The sequence below is a fragment of the Notolabrus celidotus genome, chromosome 20 (assembly GCF_009762535.1).
Source record: "Notolabrus celidotus isolate fNotCel1 chromosome 20, fNotCel1.pri, whole genome shotgun sequence".
NCBI classification, from domain to species: Eukaryota; Metazoa; Chordata; class Actinopteri; order Labriformes; family Labridae; genus Notolabrus; species Notolabrus celidotus.
In genome coordinates this window covers 6,725,171-6,742,871 of record NC_048291.1, presented here as the reverse complement: position 1 = coordinate 6,742,871, position 17,701 = coordinate 6,725,171, and the positions used below count along the sequence as shown (strand labels likewise).

The following is a 17,701-nucleotide window of genomic DNA, read 5'->3' as shown; positions in this document are numbered from 1 at the left end:
GATGCCGCGGTGAAGCCTGAGGTGATGACCTGATATTTAATACAGAGACTGTTTGACAATACAGTTCAGAAGAAGTGACACCTACACCAGATTTAAGTACAGTTCAGTCCTAAACTGTGATCCTAAGATGTAAAGCAGAAAGATATTTACAGGATCCAGACAGTTACTTGTGCTTTGAAAGGATTTCAAATGACTAATAATTATTTTTAGAATGAAGAATTTCAGTCTACAAACTTTCTGTCTTTGAGTGCAGCTGGTTTTAAGAGTTCAGAAGTTTTAAGTCATCCTGTAAAGTTTGTTTGTGTTAATCCTGGTGTGACAATATCTTCATAGTTTTGATTGTGACGCAGCCGTGCAGAGCGAGGGCTTGATTAGCATGTGACCTGCCTGTCATAAACACAAACACCATAAATCCTGAGTCACAAAAAGCTGAGGCTAGCTCTGAATAACATAACATTTTATTAAAGAATTGTTCGACAGACAACTCTCTCAACAATGAAAGAAAAAGGAGCTACAAAGGACAAAGAAAGAAGTTGTTTTCTCCAAAAAGACTCGTTCTTTTTTCCAGCTAATAGTTGGTCTAAATTTTCAGACTATGCACGGACGGGTCACCAATCCCCACCCCTGCCTTTTGTCCCTGTACAAGCCAAGACATTTATGTACAAGGGTCATCATAGGAACATAAAAACTACTTTTTTCTTCTAAAATACAAGAACTAAAAAAATGTAACTTCAGTACAATGGACAAGAAGAAACACAACGTTGTTTTTTTTCTTTCATAACAGGTAAATACTAAAAAAGTACAGTATTTTTCCTCGATATAAATACATGAAGGATAAATAATAATACAAAACAGAAAGTCTTTTTAAACTGGCTATAACAAATAAATATTTATATATGAATGTTCACTTGAACACACATTTGCGAAAGACGCTTTGATTGGAGGGCCTTTCGTCTTCAAAATAAGATTTTATTATTATCATTTTTTACCTTTTAACCATCAAAATGTAAACTCTAAGTGCAACAATGATGCCCAGGTGAGAGGAGCGTCTGTGTCAGTCTGCACTTTAAAAAAAACAAACCATAGATTTATTCCCAGAGCAGCAGAGAGTGTAGCTAGGGTCAACACACACACACACACACGCACACACATATTCACACATGCTAGCAGAAACAGTCTCATGTATGTCATCCCAAACTCCCCTCTCACCGCTCAGACAAATAAACTCTGCAGGTTTTTAAAAGTGTCTCGAACACGTCAGCTCCGACCTCTGGGACATGCATTTTTGTTCAAATATATACCCTGTATCCACGTTTAAAAGTCAAGATATGTGAGAACAAAACAAAACGATATAAAATGTGGACGCATACGAAAGAGAGAGAGAGAGAGAGAGAGAGAGAGAAAGAAAGAGAGAGAGAAAGAGAGAGAAAAGGGCAGTGACTTACCCAAACATAAATAAATAGTGTTCTCCACTCTTATTATTACCCTGTGTCGATGATGTGCTAAAATAAGAACATTAAAAAAGTCTCTTCCGTGTCCACTCGTGTGTTTGTTTGAGGATGTCCACAGCTGGCTGGGTGTGTGTCAGTGAAAGGAAGCTAGCTTAGCATCACCTGATGATGTGTGTGTGTGAAGTCAGACTCCTTAAAAACTCAGTATTTCACCTGACAGCTCACTTTGGGCCATCGAGTCACTTTTGGATAAATTTAGCAAAAGCTGTGACCTAAAAAGATTCGTGTGAAGCTAATGTTTGTCTTAAAGCTCCAGCAGAGCTCAGTCTGATGTGACCTCACACAGAGAGACTTTCATGTTTGTTTGTGATCATCCAATTATGAGGATACTCAAGGTTTGTTGCTCCTTGAAATTTTACGGCCAACAGCTGCAACCGAATTCACCCTACTGTGGATCAGTTCTCACACTGACCACCAGGACATCACACTGGAACAAATAACTTATTTGTTTATCAGGATTGAGGTGACTCAGTTGAAGCCTGTTTTACTGAAATGTTGGAGTCTTGTTTTTGATTACAGTGGCCTTCAGAGACAGACATAACCACACTTTGACCCCTCTGTTTACTTTGATGCACAGCTGTGTCCTGAAAATCCTCTCCTACCCGGTGAAACACCTTCTTTTTAAGGAGTCCTGTGCGAAGACGTGATTAGCTATCACAGCTTAGCACAGGTGTGTGTCTCTGGGAGCCAGAGAGATGGAAAGTGTGGTATGTGCATGTATGTTGTGCATGTGTGAGTGTGTGTTTGTTGGTTGTGGGGGGAAGAAGTCTGTGGCGGATTGTGAGAGGTTGTGCCTCCTTCAGAAGTCATGTGCTGCTGCCACAGACGGACACAGAGGGTTAGTAGTGATTCAGTCTGAACGGACAGAGACGGGAGGAGGCAGAAAGACACGATGAAGACCATCCAGTGGTTTTTTTTTTATGTGCTCCGTGAAAACAGGGGAAAGAGAGGAAGACGAGGGCCGTGTTTCTGGGGCTGAATGAGAGGCAGACCTCCACATTGCTCAGCTCGGCTGACAACAACATGTGTTGCCTGGAGGGGGAGAGAGCGCGGCCTCATAAATCTACCCACTTGGTTAACTGCCCATTAAAATACCAACTATTTCATTTACCGGTGGGGAGAGCTGTTTGTATACGTGAGAGTCTTAAGGGGAAGCTTTATTATCAAAGTACAATTTAAAACCATATACTAGCTGAGAAAGCCATCAGAGGCTTTTTGACAACATGCTAGCTGAGCTGCTTTTTGCTCCACTAGAATAAAACCTGTTTGTACAGCTGTTAACAAATAAACGGAGGAAAACTACTCATCATTACGGCTTTCATCGTTTTTTAGTTCCTCAAATCAGCTCATGATGATCTGATATTTTTAATCTCTATGACATTTGCCATGTTTAGCTAACACGGTCTGTATTGCAGTAAATCCTCAGTCCACCTATGAGCACAGATTTAAACACGGTGCTCACCGTACATCTCTTTATGCCACACGGCTGCCGATATTTCTCTGCAGGAGTGCCAGAAGACGAGCTCCCTGACATTTATTGTCCCCCAGGGGGACGTGGGAGACAATTGACTGTACACCTCGTCTCCCACGCCTACAGTATGCTTCACTGCTCTGGGACCAGAATCACACTCAGTGGAGCGTAGATAGGTTCATACTGAATCTGTTAATAATAGAATGTAAGGATGGATGTTAGAACTGTATTGGTACGGGATCAATTTAGCATTGATAGTATATAAAAAAAAAAAAAAAAGTATTATTTCACTTGATGTGGATCTAAAAGCATAAATGTGTTAATGTGATGATAGAGCATTTCTCAATGAGGACTAGCTTATCATGTAGGTCAAAAATTAGCATCACTTTGAATAAGAAAACAAGGTAATGCTAGCTGCTCGAGACCCAACCAAAGGGCCTCACTGCTACTCAGATTATTATCATAAAATTCATAAAAAAAACATTATTCTTATCTATTAATACTTCACATAAAAATCGAGTTAACGTTGTTCGCAACAGCTCAGCTAGCAGCCCTCAATAGCTGCTAAATAATCACAGTAATTATCTTTATGTAGAAAAGTGTGGGATTAAACTATCTTAACTTTTTGACGAATAAACCATATGGTGTTGCTTAGGAAACACCTTAAAACTGCATTTTCATCATATTTTCTATCGTGATAAACAAAGCCATTTATTAATAAAAAAAAAGAATCATGTTAAGTCATATTTTTGGCCATATAAGTGAAAGGAACAATGAGATAATGAATTATAGATAATGTTCGGGAAAGCCATTGCTTGTTTTGAATTTTTAACTAACTAGAATATTTTCTGGGGAGAAGTGAAAAAGATACAGCAGTGTTAAACGGGTCAGACTGTTTTAGAGAGAAACTTAAGTTCAATCTGGGATAAACTACTTCAGCTTTTTTTTGGCAGCTACCGTTGATTTTAGCACTTTGACGTGGCAGAGATGTGTCTGTTTTTCATTCTTTTTGTCATGGTTAAAGATTCAGACCCGGCAAAGCTTCATCATAAAAGGCTCAATAAATCAAACAGACTGTATTTCGAAAGTGTTGGACAATGGTGTATCCCTGATCAGACTGAGGTACTGGACACACCATATTTTGGAGAGCACACAACAAACCACTGGAAGGCCCCTGTGGGTCAGATTCTGTCTGCCCTCCGTCCCTCTGCAGCAGGAGAGTCCTCGTGTGTTAGTCTGTTAGTGAGTCGTGTTACTCGTTCTGTGTCGTCTTCACTATTTCCTACATTTTGTTCCAAACCTGCTACAGGTGAGTGAGCTTGGGTGCTTCCTGGATTCTGCCCTGAGTCGAGGTGTGGTGCGCCGACAGCTCGGTGTACGTTGGGTGTGTGGGCGGGTCACAGGGACCCTGAGGCCCCCCTCCACCCACGTGGTGCTGGTTTGCGCCCGACATGGGCCCCCCGCCGTTGTAGTCCATGGTTTGGTGGTGGGGGGGCGTGGGGCCGAGGTGGTTTAGCCCGTACATGGAGGGCCCCGAGCCGGGCATCTGTTCCACATAGCTGCCGCCCCCCACGTACACCGGACTGGCCTGCATGTTGGTGGGAGTCCCATAGCCAGCGCTGTTTGCCTGCACCAGGCTGTGATGGGGATGGGGGTCGCCATAGTCCGGGTCTGGGGCTCCATACTTCTGCTGGGGGGGGCAGCCCTTCATTGGGACATTGGAGTAGGCAGTGGACATGGAGTAAGACACTCCCTGGTGCGGTTTGCCGAAAGACGGCGGAGATGGGACGTCGTAGCCTCCTCCACCCCCTCCCATGGGGTGCATGGAGTTGAGGAAGCTGGCAGAGGACTGCATGGTCAGGGGTGGGGAACCCGTCGGTGAGGGGCCCCCGGAGCTAGAGCTCAGGCCCTTGGCCTTCTGGTCCTTCTTGTACTTCATGCGTCGGTTCTGGAACCAGATCTTGATCTGGCGCTCTGACAGGTTGAGCAGGTTGGCCATCTCCACGCGGCGTGGTCGACACAGGTACCGGTTAAAGTGGAACTCCTTCTCCAACTCCACCAGCTGGGCGCTCGTGTACGCCGTACGAGCCCGCTTGGACGAAGCTGACGAGCCGCCAGTTGGACTCTTCTCCCCGCTGCTGCCGCTCTCTGCACCTCCTGATGCTGAAGAGAAAAACACAGTTAGAGTGAGACAAACAGAAAGAAAACGACGTGACAAATGGAGAAGATACAGGGAGGAAACACAGAACAACTATCAAGGGCTTAAAAATGTAAGAGTGAAATCAAAATTGAGAGAGTGAGAGAGAAGGAGGGAAAGAAACACACTCCGGCTGCATGCTGGAGGAAATTGAAAGCATGCAGGTTCTTAATAAAGCAGAGGGGGGTCTGTGCTCGCTGGCTGAATTATCCCTTGATATTAGTTGTCAACACTTCATAACAGTGGCAGTTATTAAGAGACAGAGGCCCCGGTGCTGGCCGAGGGCAGCTAAATTGCATCTTGGCTGGAAAGACAAAACCCCCCACAGCAACAGCAGCTGCAGCACAAAGACTACGAGCACAGAAGGAGGTCAACCTGAGCTGGTTTCAATCAGCTCACCTGCTCTTCACATCTCTGTGATAGTTAGACGGATTCCCGACACAGCTGATCAGACACTTGAGTTTGAACCAGTTTGTTATGAATGATAGGAAGCATGAGCTACTCTTGCATTGTTAGGATACCAGGAACTGAAGCTCAGGAGTGGAGATGGTACATACTTATTTATTTAATGGTTATAAGCTAATGTGAATGTATGCGAGTATGCCAAATATGCCTTGAGCCAAAACCTTCACACTCTGAAATGGTCAAATGTGGCAGTTCGGGCCATGCCTCTTCTGTCTTGCAACAGATGCAAGATGCACAGGCAGCGAAACAAGGTTGCAAGGATTGCCTTAAAAAGATCTTAGTTAAATAGGGTTACATTAAGTTCTTATGCATGCATGTAGTCACATTACCATGCATCCAACCTATGTACTGTATGTTACTCAACAAAGGTAAGTCTGTTATGCAGCTACTATATAATAGGTTTTTTAAAATAACTCAACCTGCCAAATATCTTATTCACTGTAGTCTCACGAGTCCATCTAATCCCTGATCGCCACCTTGCAAACTCTGGTTCCTCTCACTTTCTTCTCACCAATGAGCTTCTTTATTTTAAAAAACTGAATAACGCTCTGACTTCTTGGACATAGCGAGCGTTTGTTTGTGGACTGATGTTGGGAAGTATTTTGAGGTCACTCTTCTGACATTTTGGAATCATAATTGATAATGCTTGGACGAGAGAGAGAGGACGTGCATTGCTACACCTCTTTCCTTGTTAATGGGTTGGCGTGGTAAAGTAACATCCCCTGCTTTATGGTCTATTCCTCCAAATGGACCCTTACCTTACTGAATGAACATCACGCTGTACTGAGGAAGACTTGAAACAACAAATTGAGACACTAACTCATCAGGAAAACACATCAACTGAGAAGGAGGCTTTCTTATAGACTTCTACACTCTCACTACATGAGTCCCCCCTGCTGTACATAGAATGGATGCAGGTGTATGGGTTCTTCTCCAAACTGAGTTCTTAAAAAGTAAAAAGACCAAACTAATAAAAGCTGATGTAGTACATTTCCAGCACGCGCTGAGATCATATCTCTCCATAATCATATCTCCTGTTCTCAACAGTTTAAACAGTTGACTCTTGTGTTTATTTCCATGGACAGACAGAAAGAGGAGAGCGCGAACCATCACCCGTCTCTCAGAGCGGGGAAATTCTCCAAATGATTGTTTCAAATTCTCATCAATAAACCGTCTAATCTTTCCTCAACTCTCTGCACAGTCACCTGACAACAATCCCTGGCTCATATTCATTATGACACAACATATTTTTCTCATTGATAACTACCAATTCAAATAACATATCAGCCTGTCTGTTATCACGCAAGCAGATGATTTTCATATTTATCATCCCGCTGGATTCCCTCTGCTAATATCTTCCATTTCAAACGTCTGCGTGTCATTCTCCTCTCCCTTCTGAAAATCTGTTCATCTGTTCATCTGTTATCGTACACGCCGTTTAAATTCATCCTGTTAATATCTTCCTTGTTGCAGTGGCTTTCCGAGGAGGTGCCGGGAGGAAAAGAGGTGGAGAGAGAGAGAAGAGGAAGGAGAGCAAAGTAATAAGAGCAAGAACAAGAGGAAGAGGTGACGGTTGAAGAGGAGAAAGTAATGAAATAAAGAAGGAGCACGGGGTATTGGTTGGCTTAATGTCTGGCTATACACTTGCTGTGATGTTGCAGAGTCCGTTACTGCGTATTGATAAGACAGATCCGAGGTAGGCTGAGTAGGCTCTGTTTCATTATAAACAACACTACATGAAGCCAATCGGTTTCACTGTGCAGTGTTTGTAGGTGCCTCACTCGGTGCCAGATATGATCCATTAGCATGAGTTATCATTTGGATCAATGCCAGGCTAACAGTTATTTCACTAGGGTTGTTCCTGCAGAGAAAGTTCCTGCGCTAACCTCAAACCACAAACTGTTGCTTAAAGAGTTATGTTTGTGTAACTGTTTTCTGTTCGGCAGTGTGCGATGTAATATTTGTTTTTTCTTCCAGGCTATCTCTTTCCACCTGCTTCCAGTCTCTCGGTTAAGCTAATCCAGCGACCTCCACACCAGCTCCTGAAGTCAGGGTGCGAATCTGACTCTGAACTGTACTTCAGAAATATTAAGTTTAATTCTGAAACAGTCAATGTTCAGTTGCACAACAGAGACATTTAGTCCAGCACAAAAGGCACAAAGACCACATGAACAAAATACGCCTGCAGACAACAACGTTTTCCTTACTACTGGCCAACACCATATTTTCGGCGCCACCGCAAGACAGCTAAAATGAAGCTAAAGTAATCACCCAAACAACAAAATGCAGGAATACAAGCTAGTTTACAGTATTATTATGAGATGATGGCCGTATAACACTAGCGCAAAACAACATCAGTGATACAGAGCAGTAAAACCATCAAAAGCTCCTGTGAGGAACTTTCTGATTGTGTTGGTTTTGGCGCCCCCTGTGGACAAAGTTATACGTTCTATCTCTTTGTTGTTTTTGTCTTGTGCTCATGTTTTCAGGAGTTTCAGCTCTATTAGAAAAACCAGCTGAAGGAGGACAGGAAATTTGGGAGCAGACATGCTGCCAAACGTTGAGGCCTGGACTCAACAAGGACTGTAGCCTCTGTACATGGGGCGCACTTTTGAACTGCTAACGTCCGCATTTTAACAGTGATCCTATCCTCCAAGTTAGCTAACTTTCAAAACTTTGACCGTAACAACTGCTACCAGATAAAAAATTTCACATCTACTGAAGGCTACGTTAACAATGTAAGTTATAACTTCAACCTAATTTGGAATTCAGTCTGCCAGTCCAACAGGTAAAGTGTTAAGTCGCAGGTAAAATCTACATGTAAACAAGATACCAGTATTTTGTTTGTAGTAGGCTGTATGAACGGTTTTAAGATGTATTTTTTTGTTGTATCCAGACCCAATTATGTCATTTTTTAAATCATAAAAATAAATACCTTTTCTTACTCCTCAGGTACGTATATGGATTCAGTTGAATTAAATATTATTCCTGTGTTACACTCTTTTACTGGGCATCTTAGGTTTGCAGGGACATGTATTAGGCTGCCCCTGCTATTCACTGCATGTTTCTGGATTTAAAGTCATTATTTTGCTCGGTTTGAATAATTACAGAGACTCAATCAAATAAAGCAGAGTGGGCTCTGGTTTTACGTTTGTACTTTTCCAATTTCATGTGAGATATGTGTGCATGTTTTAGTGAATCAGGCTCTGCAGTTACACCAGGTCATCTGAAGCAACATTACATTATTTCCTTGGAGCAGAGCTGACTAACTCAGCAGCCACAGATACATATTAACCAGCCTGACTAGCTGCCTGTGGTCATTTCCCGGTGTGAGGCAGAGCCCGTGGAAGCCTGTTTTGCCATAAATAGTCTGAGAAACCTTTTCAATCCTCCGGGGATCTGAGGCTTGAAAGAGGATGTTGATAAGAGAGGTGAGGAAAGAGAGACGTGGTGATGGGAGGGAGAAGGTAATAGGAACAAAGACGCTAACGAGGGAGGAGAATGAAGGAGGAAAGGAGGAGAAGGAGGACAGGAGAGGAGAAATGAGACAAAGAGAGAGGGAGAGGTTGCTGTAGGAGGAATAACAATGTTGTTTCTGTGGGACTGTGAGGGGGAATCATGCACAGACAGACAGACAGACAGATAGAGACAGGTGTAATCTAACACACCGTTGCCAGAGTTGTTGCTGGGTGAACAGTTTTTCTGCTTGGTCGCCTGCCGACTCTCCTTCATCCAGGGGAAGATCTGCTTGGCCAGGGTGGGGTTGGGGGGCAGTGAGGAGGAGGAGGACGAGGTGGAGGACGATATGGACGAGGAGGAATTAGAGGACTTATTGGGGCCTGATTTGGACACTGAGGAAGCCCCAGCACTGCCCCCCGGCTGCTGAGCCCCAGTATTACCATTGCTGGGGTTGGGGGGCAGTGGGGGGGACACCTGGGAGGCGGAGTGGTGCTCAGGCGGCAGACTGGGCCGCATGCAGCTGCCATTCAGCTCCTTGTTCTTGGCGAGCTGCTGCTGCTGCTGCTGGTGGCTGCTGTTACTGCCCAGTGCCTGTAAGGAGCAGGCTGAGCGCTGGTACGAATCCACGTCCAGATGGGACGCCGACTGGAAGGCCGGCTGGTGGTGGGACACTGGGACCGGGGCATCGTAGCCCCCAAAGCCATTGGCGGCCGCCGCTGCTGCTGCAGCCCCCTGGTAGGACGAGTAGCCACCAAAAAGCGTTGAGGAGTTGTCGTAGTATGTTGTCTTCTGCATTTCTGAGAGGAGTGGCGGCGTCTTGGTGTGCTCCGGTCCTTGTTGAGAGCCACTGCCGGAAGACCATTTGGTACCGGGGGTCACGTGACGGTGTCTCTCCAACGGTCCCCTGCAATCTGACCTGAAAGGTTAGCAGAGGCAGAATAAAGAAATAAGAGAGATAAATCCATCTTCCTCCACTGAAAGGCGCCATGACATGAATAGAAACCAGTGCTTTTCTTCTCTCAGCCCCCCCTCCCCTCCCCTCTGAGCCCTGTGCTCAGCCTGCAGATGCTGTGGTGGAGGGGGCACGAACAGGGCAAACTCCCTCTTTGCACACACACACACACATGCACACAGATACACAAACACACAACAATGGAGATACACACAAACCCTTACTAATGTTTGATGTGAAAGACATGTCATATTAAAAGTGCAACATTTGTGAATAACATTTCTGATAAAGTAATATTACCTTCAGTCACATTGTGATGGAAAATATATGTGAATCTAACAGTTTTATAGCCTGCAATAGTCATTACCTGGTAACATAATAGACTAGTTATTATATGAATTATAACGGTAATAGGTTAGAGTATAGCTTTTTTTAATTGTTGCTAATTATTTTTCAGCAATTAATCAGATGGAGATGAAGATTCTTCTTCAAATGTAAGGACAGAAATTAAAATAGAAATGTTTGCATTAAAGCTGTATCATTGTTTGTAGTATTTTTCCACATATTCGATAAGAAAATAGTTTTTGTTTTGATGTTTTGATTTAATAAAGCTCTCCCCCCTCCGCGCGTGCTCTTCCTCCTGAACGTGACGTTTTGTTGTGTAATGGCGGCGCTGGTTGTGGCCTGTTTTTACGCGCTCCTTTGTGACTGATGTAGGTAGCCTATTTCTGTCAGCTCTCGCATGATTTACTGGGTTCAGTCTGCTCGGCTGTTACCTCACTCACACGGGTCTCTATCTCCGGAAGAGATCACTGCTGCTGAATAACCAACGAGAAAAGATTTGTTTTACAGCTCAGGGAACAAGAAAGAACGCTTACAGCCCTGCACGCTGGTACTGAGATTTTTTTATTCACTTTTAAACCCGAAGAATAAAGAACACAGTGATCTCAGATGCATATATATATATTTTTAATTTTGCACAAGGGATCGAGGTTAGATTAATGGATTTTGTATTTTTAAGAAGAATTTAAGCGTAAAAAGTGAACGAAAAATAAAGATCGTCGATAGATAGATAGATAGATAGATAGATAGATAGATAGATAGATAGATAGATAGATAGATAGATAGATAGATAGATAGATAGATAGATATTAGGCTCGGTCTCTTTAGGGGAAAACAGAGGATGAGGAAGAAAAAAAAGAAACAGCACTTTTGGCCCCCATAGACACCCTGTCTGGCGCGCACCGCTGGGGTGGGCCTGTGGTCGCGAGAGGCCGGCTTGTCAGGCGCGAGGGAGCACCTGGCATTCATTTCTGCTCAGAGATAAAATGTTCCAGAGGAGGAAGAAGAAGAAGGAGAAGAGGAGGAAGAAGAGGCTCCACTGCCTCTGTCATCACAAACTGAGCCTCTGAGTGCTAACCGTTAGCATGAATTATGTTGCACCTGCACAAACAGATATCACGCAGCCATGCATTTTAAATGTTATTTAATTTAATTTAATTTGCAAAAGTTAAAGAAAAACAAAAGCATTTGCTGAGGTGCGTTCAAACGCAACAAAGCACCATCCTGTTGTAATTTAGCTTTAAAGGCTACACCATAAAAAAATCAGTCTTTGATCAAATATAACTTGTTTATTGATAAAATGGCTGCGCAACTTGTGATTTATATTAACGTCAAAATAAATCTTACGAAATATAATAAACATTTTTAAGATAATTAAACATAGGCCTAATAAAATTTTGCAAACGGTTGGTTTTGTTTGCATTGTTTTTTTAATAATGGGGGAAATTTGGATAAAACGACATATTATAAAATCATTGCTTCATTCTTCCCTTCTTTTTTCTATTTCTGTTTTTGGGCAGACAGTCCAGCCCTTCTCCAGCTCTCAGCACGTCACACATGTCAGCCATTTATCTTTCTCGGAGACAAGCTGGAATCCTAATTATTTACTCTGAGGAATAGTCACAAGGAGAGAGAGGGAGGGAGAGGGAGAGAGAGAGAGAGAGAGAGAGAGAGAGAGAGAGAGAGGCCGTGGCAGTGAGTGTAGGAGGAATATGTTATTAAATCATATCGCTGTTTCACCATTAAACGGGACACGTAATGTCTCTGCCCTGCGTGTAGGTCTGCAGCTTAATACAATCACCAACTTTACTAGACGCCTCCCTGAATAATCAACTTATGGTGACAGAGAGAGGGAGAGAGAGAGAGAGACCCAAACAACAACAAGAGAGAGAGGGAGAGGGAGAGGGAGAGAGAGAGGTCGGCCTTGGTGTCCAGTGTCTGTGTTTTATCCTGGGATATAAAATTACAAATGGCGCCTGCCATGAAGCGCTGTGCAGTCAGAGAGATGCATTAAGTTGGACAATCCACCTTTTCTTTATCCCATTAACAGACAGAGAGAGAGAGGGTGCATTTATGTGCACCCCAGAAACAATGCATATGGGCCTGATCTGAGCTTTGTCCCTCCATTCACGTGACAGTAAAATCTCACCATATATACATTTTGTAAAAGATTTAAATAAATGTCAGATTATATTGGACCCTTTTGAGGACAAAACGAGGTGAGCAGCAGGAGGATGAGTAGGGTCCAGATGAACGGTCGGCCATTGCTTAGTAAATAAAAATCTGTGTGAGGACGAGCAGAGACAGAAGAGGAGCAGAAATGAGGAGAGAAAAAGCAGAGAGAAGGAGGACAGAAATGGAGGAAAGGGGGGCAGCTCGCTCCGGTAGCTTAAAGCGTTGTGAACTCTTCTTGAACCGGGTCTGAAGTCATACGGGCCATAAATCACTAAGCCAGCCTCAAGCTGCACGCGGACAAACACACACACACACACACACACACACACACACACACACACACACACACACACACACACACACACACACACACACACACACTGTATTTCTGGTTTGTTGTGGAGCTTGTGCGTTACCAGCTGGCCTGCACACACTCATGCTGATGCTCCTTACCTTTCCTTATCCCTAGCACCGGTGGTCCCGGTCCCGGACCCAGCAGCACCGCATCACAGTTATAAATCCCCACGCGCGTCCACCAAGTGATCAATAACAATCATAAATAATTAAATATAAAACGAATCCGCTCCCGTGGTCCTCTCCTCCTCCTCCTCCGGTGCTGTCTGAGGACTAGCACGGCTCACAACAACACCTCCACAAGCCTCCAGCAGACCGGGCTCCGCGGGGGCTGCAAACCGGACACAATGTGGCATGAACGGCTACCGGATGTGAGAGCTTCACAGACACAAGGCGTCGGTGCATGGGGGGCTCCTTGCGCGGGCAGAATTAACGGACAGGCTCGGTAGTGTTGGCTACAGGCAGGCTAGCTATAGCGCACGAGCTGAAGGAGCTTACCGGGAGCCTGCCTGCTGCCTGCTCAAGTCCCCCACCCCCCCTCCACCTCCGCCCTCCGCCCCAGCACCGCTGCTGCCTGCACCGCTGCTGGTGATAACAATGGCCTCAGCTTTCTGTCCGTTTGAGCCCCTCTGCCTCACACAACCAGCCACAAATAACAACCAGAGAGAGGCAGTCACACAGACAAACAGCTCCGCAGCAAAATGTCACCCCATCGCATGTTCTGCAGCTCCTCAGTCCTCCTTCATGTCCCTGTTCTTCTCCCCGGGTCTCCTGCCTCTCTCCCTCCGCGGCTCCCTCTCTGTCTCTGGGTCTGAGCTCCCGCCTCGCTCCGCTCTCTGGTGGGTTTATTCCACACGGCTATAACAGCAGCACTCCCAGCCTAAATATGGTCGCAGTATGGTGGCGGTATCTCTTCAGATATTGTCATGGTGTTGTTGACAGCTAGCCCGGGTATCGGCGACGCTCCCGGGGTATAATGGAGGAAATACGGAGCTTGACTCGCGGACGCGTTCATTCTCCATCAAACAACAGCTCAGCGTCACTCACAAATTATGCTAATTACTCCCTGCAAGTGCAACACGGAGGCACACAACGTTAGCTCCATAAGACAGACAAAGAGGACACTTTTACACAAAAAAAAGCTTTTAAATTCAATTTAAAGTTACATTTACAAAGCTTAGCAAACAACCGGAACTTTCAGTGAACTTGGATAACTTTTACGCAGTACGAAGACATTTGTTGGATCTCATTTTGCCCTCTTAGAAACTCTGATTCCACAAAACATGGGCCTATTTGGATGAGAGTCCATCTTTAGCCCCCCCTTTCGTTTCTAATTAGTAGGCTGTAAGCTAGCAGGCCCAAGATAAGGGACTAAGATGTTCGAGGCTATATTTCTGTAGCTAAGATATTATAAAGTTTAAGGTGGGCCAAGGGAGAAAGATATTTTGGCATTATCTGATGTCTTCATCTCAATAATCTATTTGCTTATATTGTATCATTTGTAACCATCTCCACACACATTTCTAACTTGAATTATAGATAAAATGTGGGGGTTTTTTTGTTTCTGTAAAAGTTTGATGTTTCCTTTCCTTATATTCAGACCACAGTGTGAGAAACTGCTGGTTGGAGGGCCTTCTCCCTCTTTGTCCACAAACATTTGATAGTTTGCCATGCATCTGTTGTTGCACATCCTCAATGTGAGTACATTTCTTTTGTAAATTTGAATATTGTTCACTTTAATCACCTGAGGCTGAGTTTGTTGTTGTATAATGTTACTGAATGTTAAATTCTACTTGGAGAATGATAATCTTTATTATTTATGCTACCCTAATTCACTTATGTTTGTCGTGAGTCAAAGGTTTCTATTCCACATATTTGTTCAAAATAATTTCATATGTTTCTTTCTTTGTTTAGAACCATGACAATCATCATATGCAACATTGGCGACTTAGAGGACAAAATAAAGCAGACATTAACTGCAAAGCTGTGTCCTGGTGGTTTGTGGCTCCAGTTTGAATCTGTATCAAACGCACAGGTTGATCATTTTTCTCTTGTGGATTAATTTGTTCATATGTTGGTGACATTTTTATGCTCAGAAGCCTGCTGCTCTCCTTTCACAGGGACTTTTTTTTTAAATCCCTGTTTTTGCAGAGCCCCTCCTGCAGCTCCCTCCATGTCTCCCTGCAGAAACTGGACACTCAGTCTGTATTGTTAACATTTCATCACCTCGTCTCCCCCTGCTGCTGCTTATGCACAGAAAAAGATAAATAAAGAGAAAAAAAGGAAGAAAAGAAAAGGAGGTCATAACGGAAAGGAGGAGACAGGCTTCATTTGCAGCTATAGCAGCAAAAAGGGAAACGCTGAGGCCTCTGAATTCAATACTTCTAGTTTTTTTTTTGAAGAAATGAAACATTAAAAGAGAATCTGACTTTTAACTTTAACAAATGGGAGTGAAAAAGGAGCAAAGACGGAGGTGTGAGAGGCTGAAAGTGTCAAAAGGAAACAGAAACAGAGAGGTGAGACCAAAATGAAAATGAAAATATGAAGCTTCACTTGTGTTCACACACCCCAACACCACGCACACAAAAACACACTCACACTCACACTCTCTCTCTTCCAGTGTGTGTGTGTGGAGCTACCTCTCTCGCTCTCGCTCTCTCTCTCTCTCTCTCTCCCTCTATTTTTTATTATTCAGGACGCTACCCCTGTCGTTTATGGCTACGTAAGATTTATGAGTTTTCTCGCACCCAGCAGCGTGTGTGAGCGTGTGTGTGTGAGTGTGTGTGCGTAAACAGCCCAACTTTAAAGCAGATAGCATTCGCTGTGGGCTGCAGAAATGAGAGGATGAGCTCCGTGTAGGTGGAAGGTGGGAGTCTGAAATGTGTCCGTTTGCAACTTTTCCTCCAAACAGCCTTTTGTTGGACTGAAGGATCTGCTCACTGCTGCTGAAAACATCTCCTTACTCATTAACCAAACTGCTAATCAGCTATTTCTATTCTTCCTTTTTGTTTTCCTCAGAGTAGCAGTGTGGGAAAAGAGCGGATTACATGTATGCAGTGACGTGTAAACGCAGGCCTGTGCTCGTGGAGGATGGTAGTTATTCTTTATTTTCCTGGATGGCAGACGCGCATGGACAGCTCCGTGTTTCGGATTGAGTCACGGATATTGGGTTTCACAACTGAAACTGTGCGCCCTGAACAGCCATGGAAATGCTCTCTGCATTTTTCTCTTCCCCCCCTCAGGACTAGAGACATGAAGGCCACTGAGGAAGACACGAAGGAATTTCCTCCGACTTCTTGGATATAAAATCATCTTTTACGCACAGTTTCACCCTGTGCCAATACAGAAATGCAACAATACTGACCATAAATCGATTTTTTTTTGCAGTGTTTGTTATTATTTTGTCGCCTGAATGTAAATTACTCTACAGCTGTGTCCTATTTTCTGCTGCTGCTATTTCTCCTAGCCCATTATAACTGGTAATGTTCGCGTCAGTGTCATTGCTGCAGTTACAGCTTGTTGTTTTAATAACTGTCCTGAAATGATGAACTGACCCTGCTGCGTTTCCTGCTGTGATTGCCCTTCACACCTTTAGGTCATATTACATTAGCACGTGTCATACATTACATTATTACACATGCACATGATCATGCACGGTTTATTATTTTGCATGCATTTGTCTTCACCTTTTGCACACGTTTCAGTCATAAAAAACGAATACTTTTATTTTCGTCATTTAATTTTTCAACAAAAGATGCAACATGTTTCATTTTCTCAATGCTTCTATATTAAATGATCTGCTTTTACATTAAGTTTACCCTGCCTGTAAAAGCTCAAATATATCAATAAAACCAGATAAAGAATAAACTGTGCGGGGGATAATAAATGGCCTGTATGTTTGACAGAATTGTTGCACATGGTATGGATTAGTCGGACGGAATGTGTGGTTCTAAGATTTTCCGTTATTCCATTAGGCAAAAATCCTTACTAAGTGAGGGACATTGAGTGTGTGAGGCTGTGTTTCAAACATATTTTAAGAGTCTGACTTCAAATAGTTTTGCATAAATGCACAGACACATAAGGTGTTAAAACGAATCTTATGTCCGTTCGATTAATACAACAGATACAGACTGCTATAACTACAATCCAAGAAATAAAGTAAAAGAGAACAGGACTCACCGAGAGATTTCCTCCTATTTCCTCGTGACTTGATGGAAGAAAACGGCTTCCAGAAAGCTCCTAGGAACTGCAGGATAACGAGAGGGAGCAGGGGTAGGGGGAGAAAGGAAAAAAAAATAAGAGGAAGATATTTGATCAAAATGTTTCGTTAAATTCTGACACAGAATTCAAATCTCCTGTTGTCTGATGGAGCAGGAAGCTGCTGAGCTGAAATTATTCACGGAGAAATCCCGGAATAAAAAAAAGCAAAGAGAGCAGAGAGACAGAAGAAGGCTGGATGGGACTGATAGGAGATCTGATTTATTCGGGTTATCATATTACACATCCTGTCTTATTTACAAAGCTGCCCCTGTGTTTAAAAACGGTGGTAATCTCTGATTTGGAAAGGCTGCCAATATTCATAGAAGAAGTAAAAATTGCACTCAGCCCTCCCGAGAGGAGCTGAGAGATAAAAGGTGAAATTCAGGGATGGAAAACGGAAAACACTTTACAATTATTAATGCATAATTAAAACGAAATGTGGATTTAGGCCATGGGGCTATGACGATAAACCGAAATGAACATGCCTATGTGATGGAGGGAATAATCAGAGGAGA

The 17,701-nt window shown here is 43.5% G+C and overlaps 1 protein-coding gene across 4 annotated transcripts in view; it reads right to left on the bottom strand.

Moving 5' to 3' along the window:
* Positions 1 to 440: 440 nt before the first annotated feature.
* The window catches only part of hoxb3a (homeobox B3a), a 42,900-nt gene continuing 25,639 nt past the window's right edge, over positions 441 to 17,701 (bottom strand). For 3 of the 4 annotated variants that reach the window (XM_034710849.1, XM_034710850.1, XM_034710851.1), the window contains exons 2-4: positions 17,106 to 17,172; positions 9,313 to 10,019; positions 441 to 5,145 (exon numbers count right to left, since the gene is read on the bottom strand). In XM_034710849.1, coding sequence (XP_034566740.1) covers positions 4,286 to 5,145; positions 9,313 to 9,898 — 1,446 coding nt within the window. In that variant the 5' untranslated portion in view covers positions 9,899 to 10,019; positions 17,106 to 17,172 and the 3' untranslated portion in view covers positions 441 to 4,285. Of the gene's footprint in view, positions 5,146 to 9,312; positions 10,020 to 13,025; positions 13,051 to 17,105; positions 17,173 to 17,701 lie in introns of those variants that run through there. The other variant, XM_034710852.1, reaches the window with a different exon arrangement.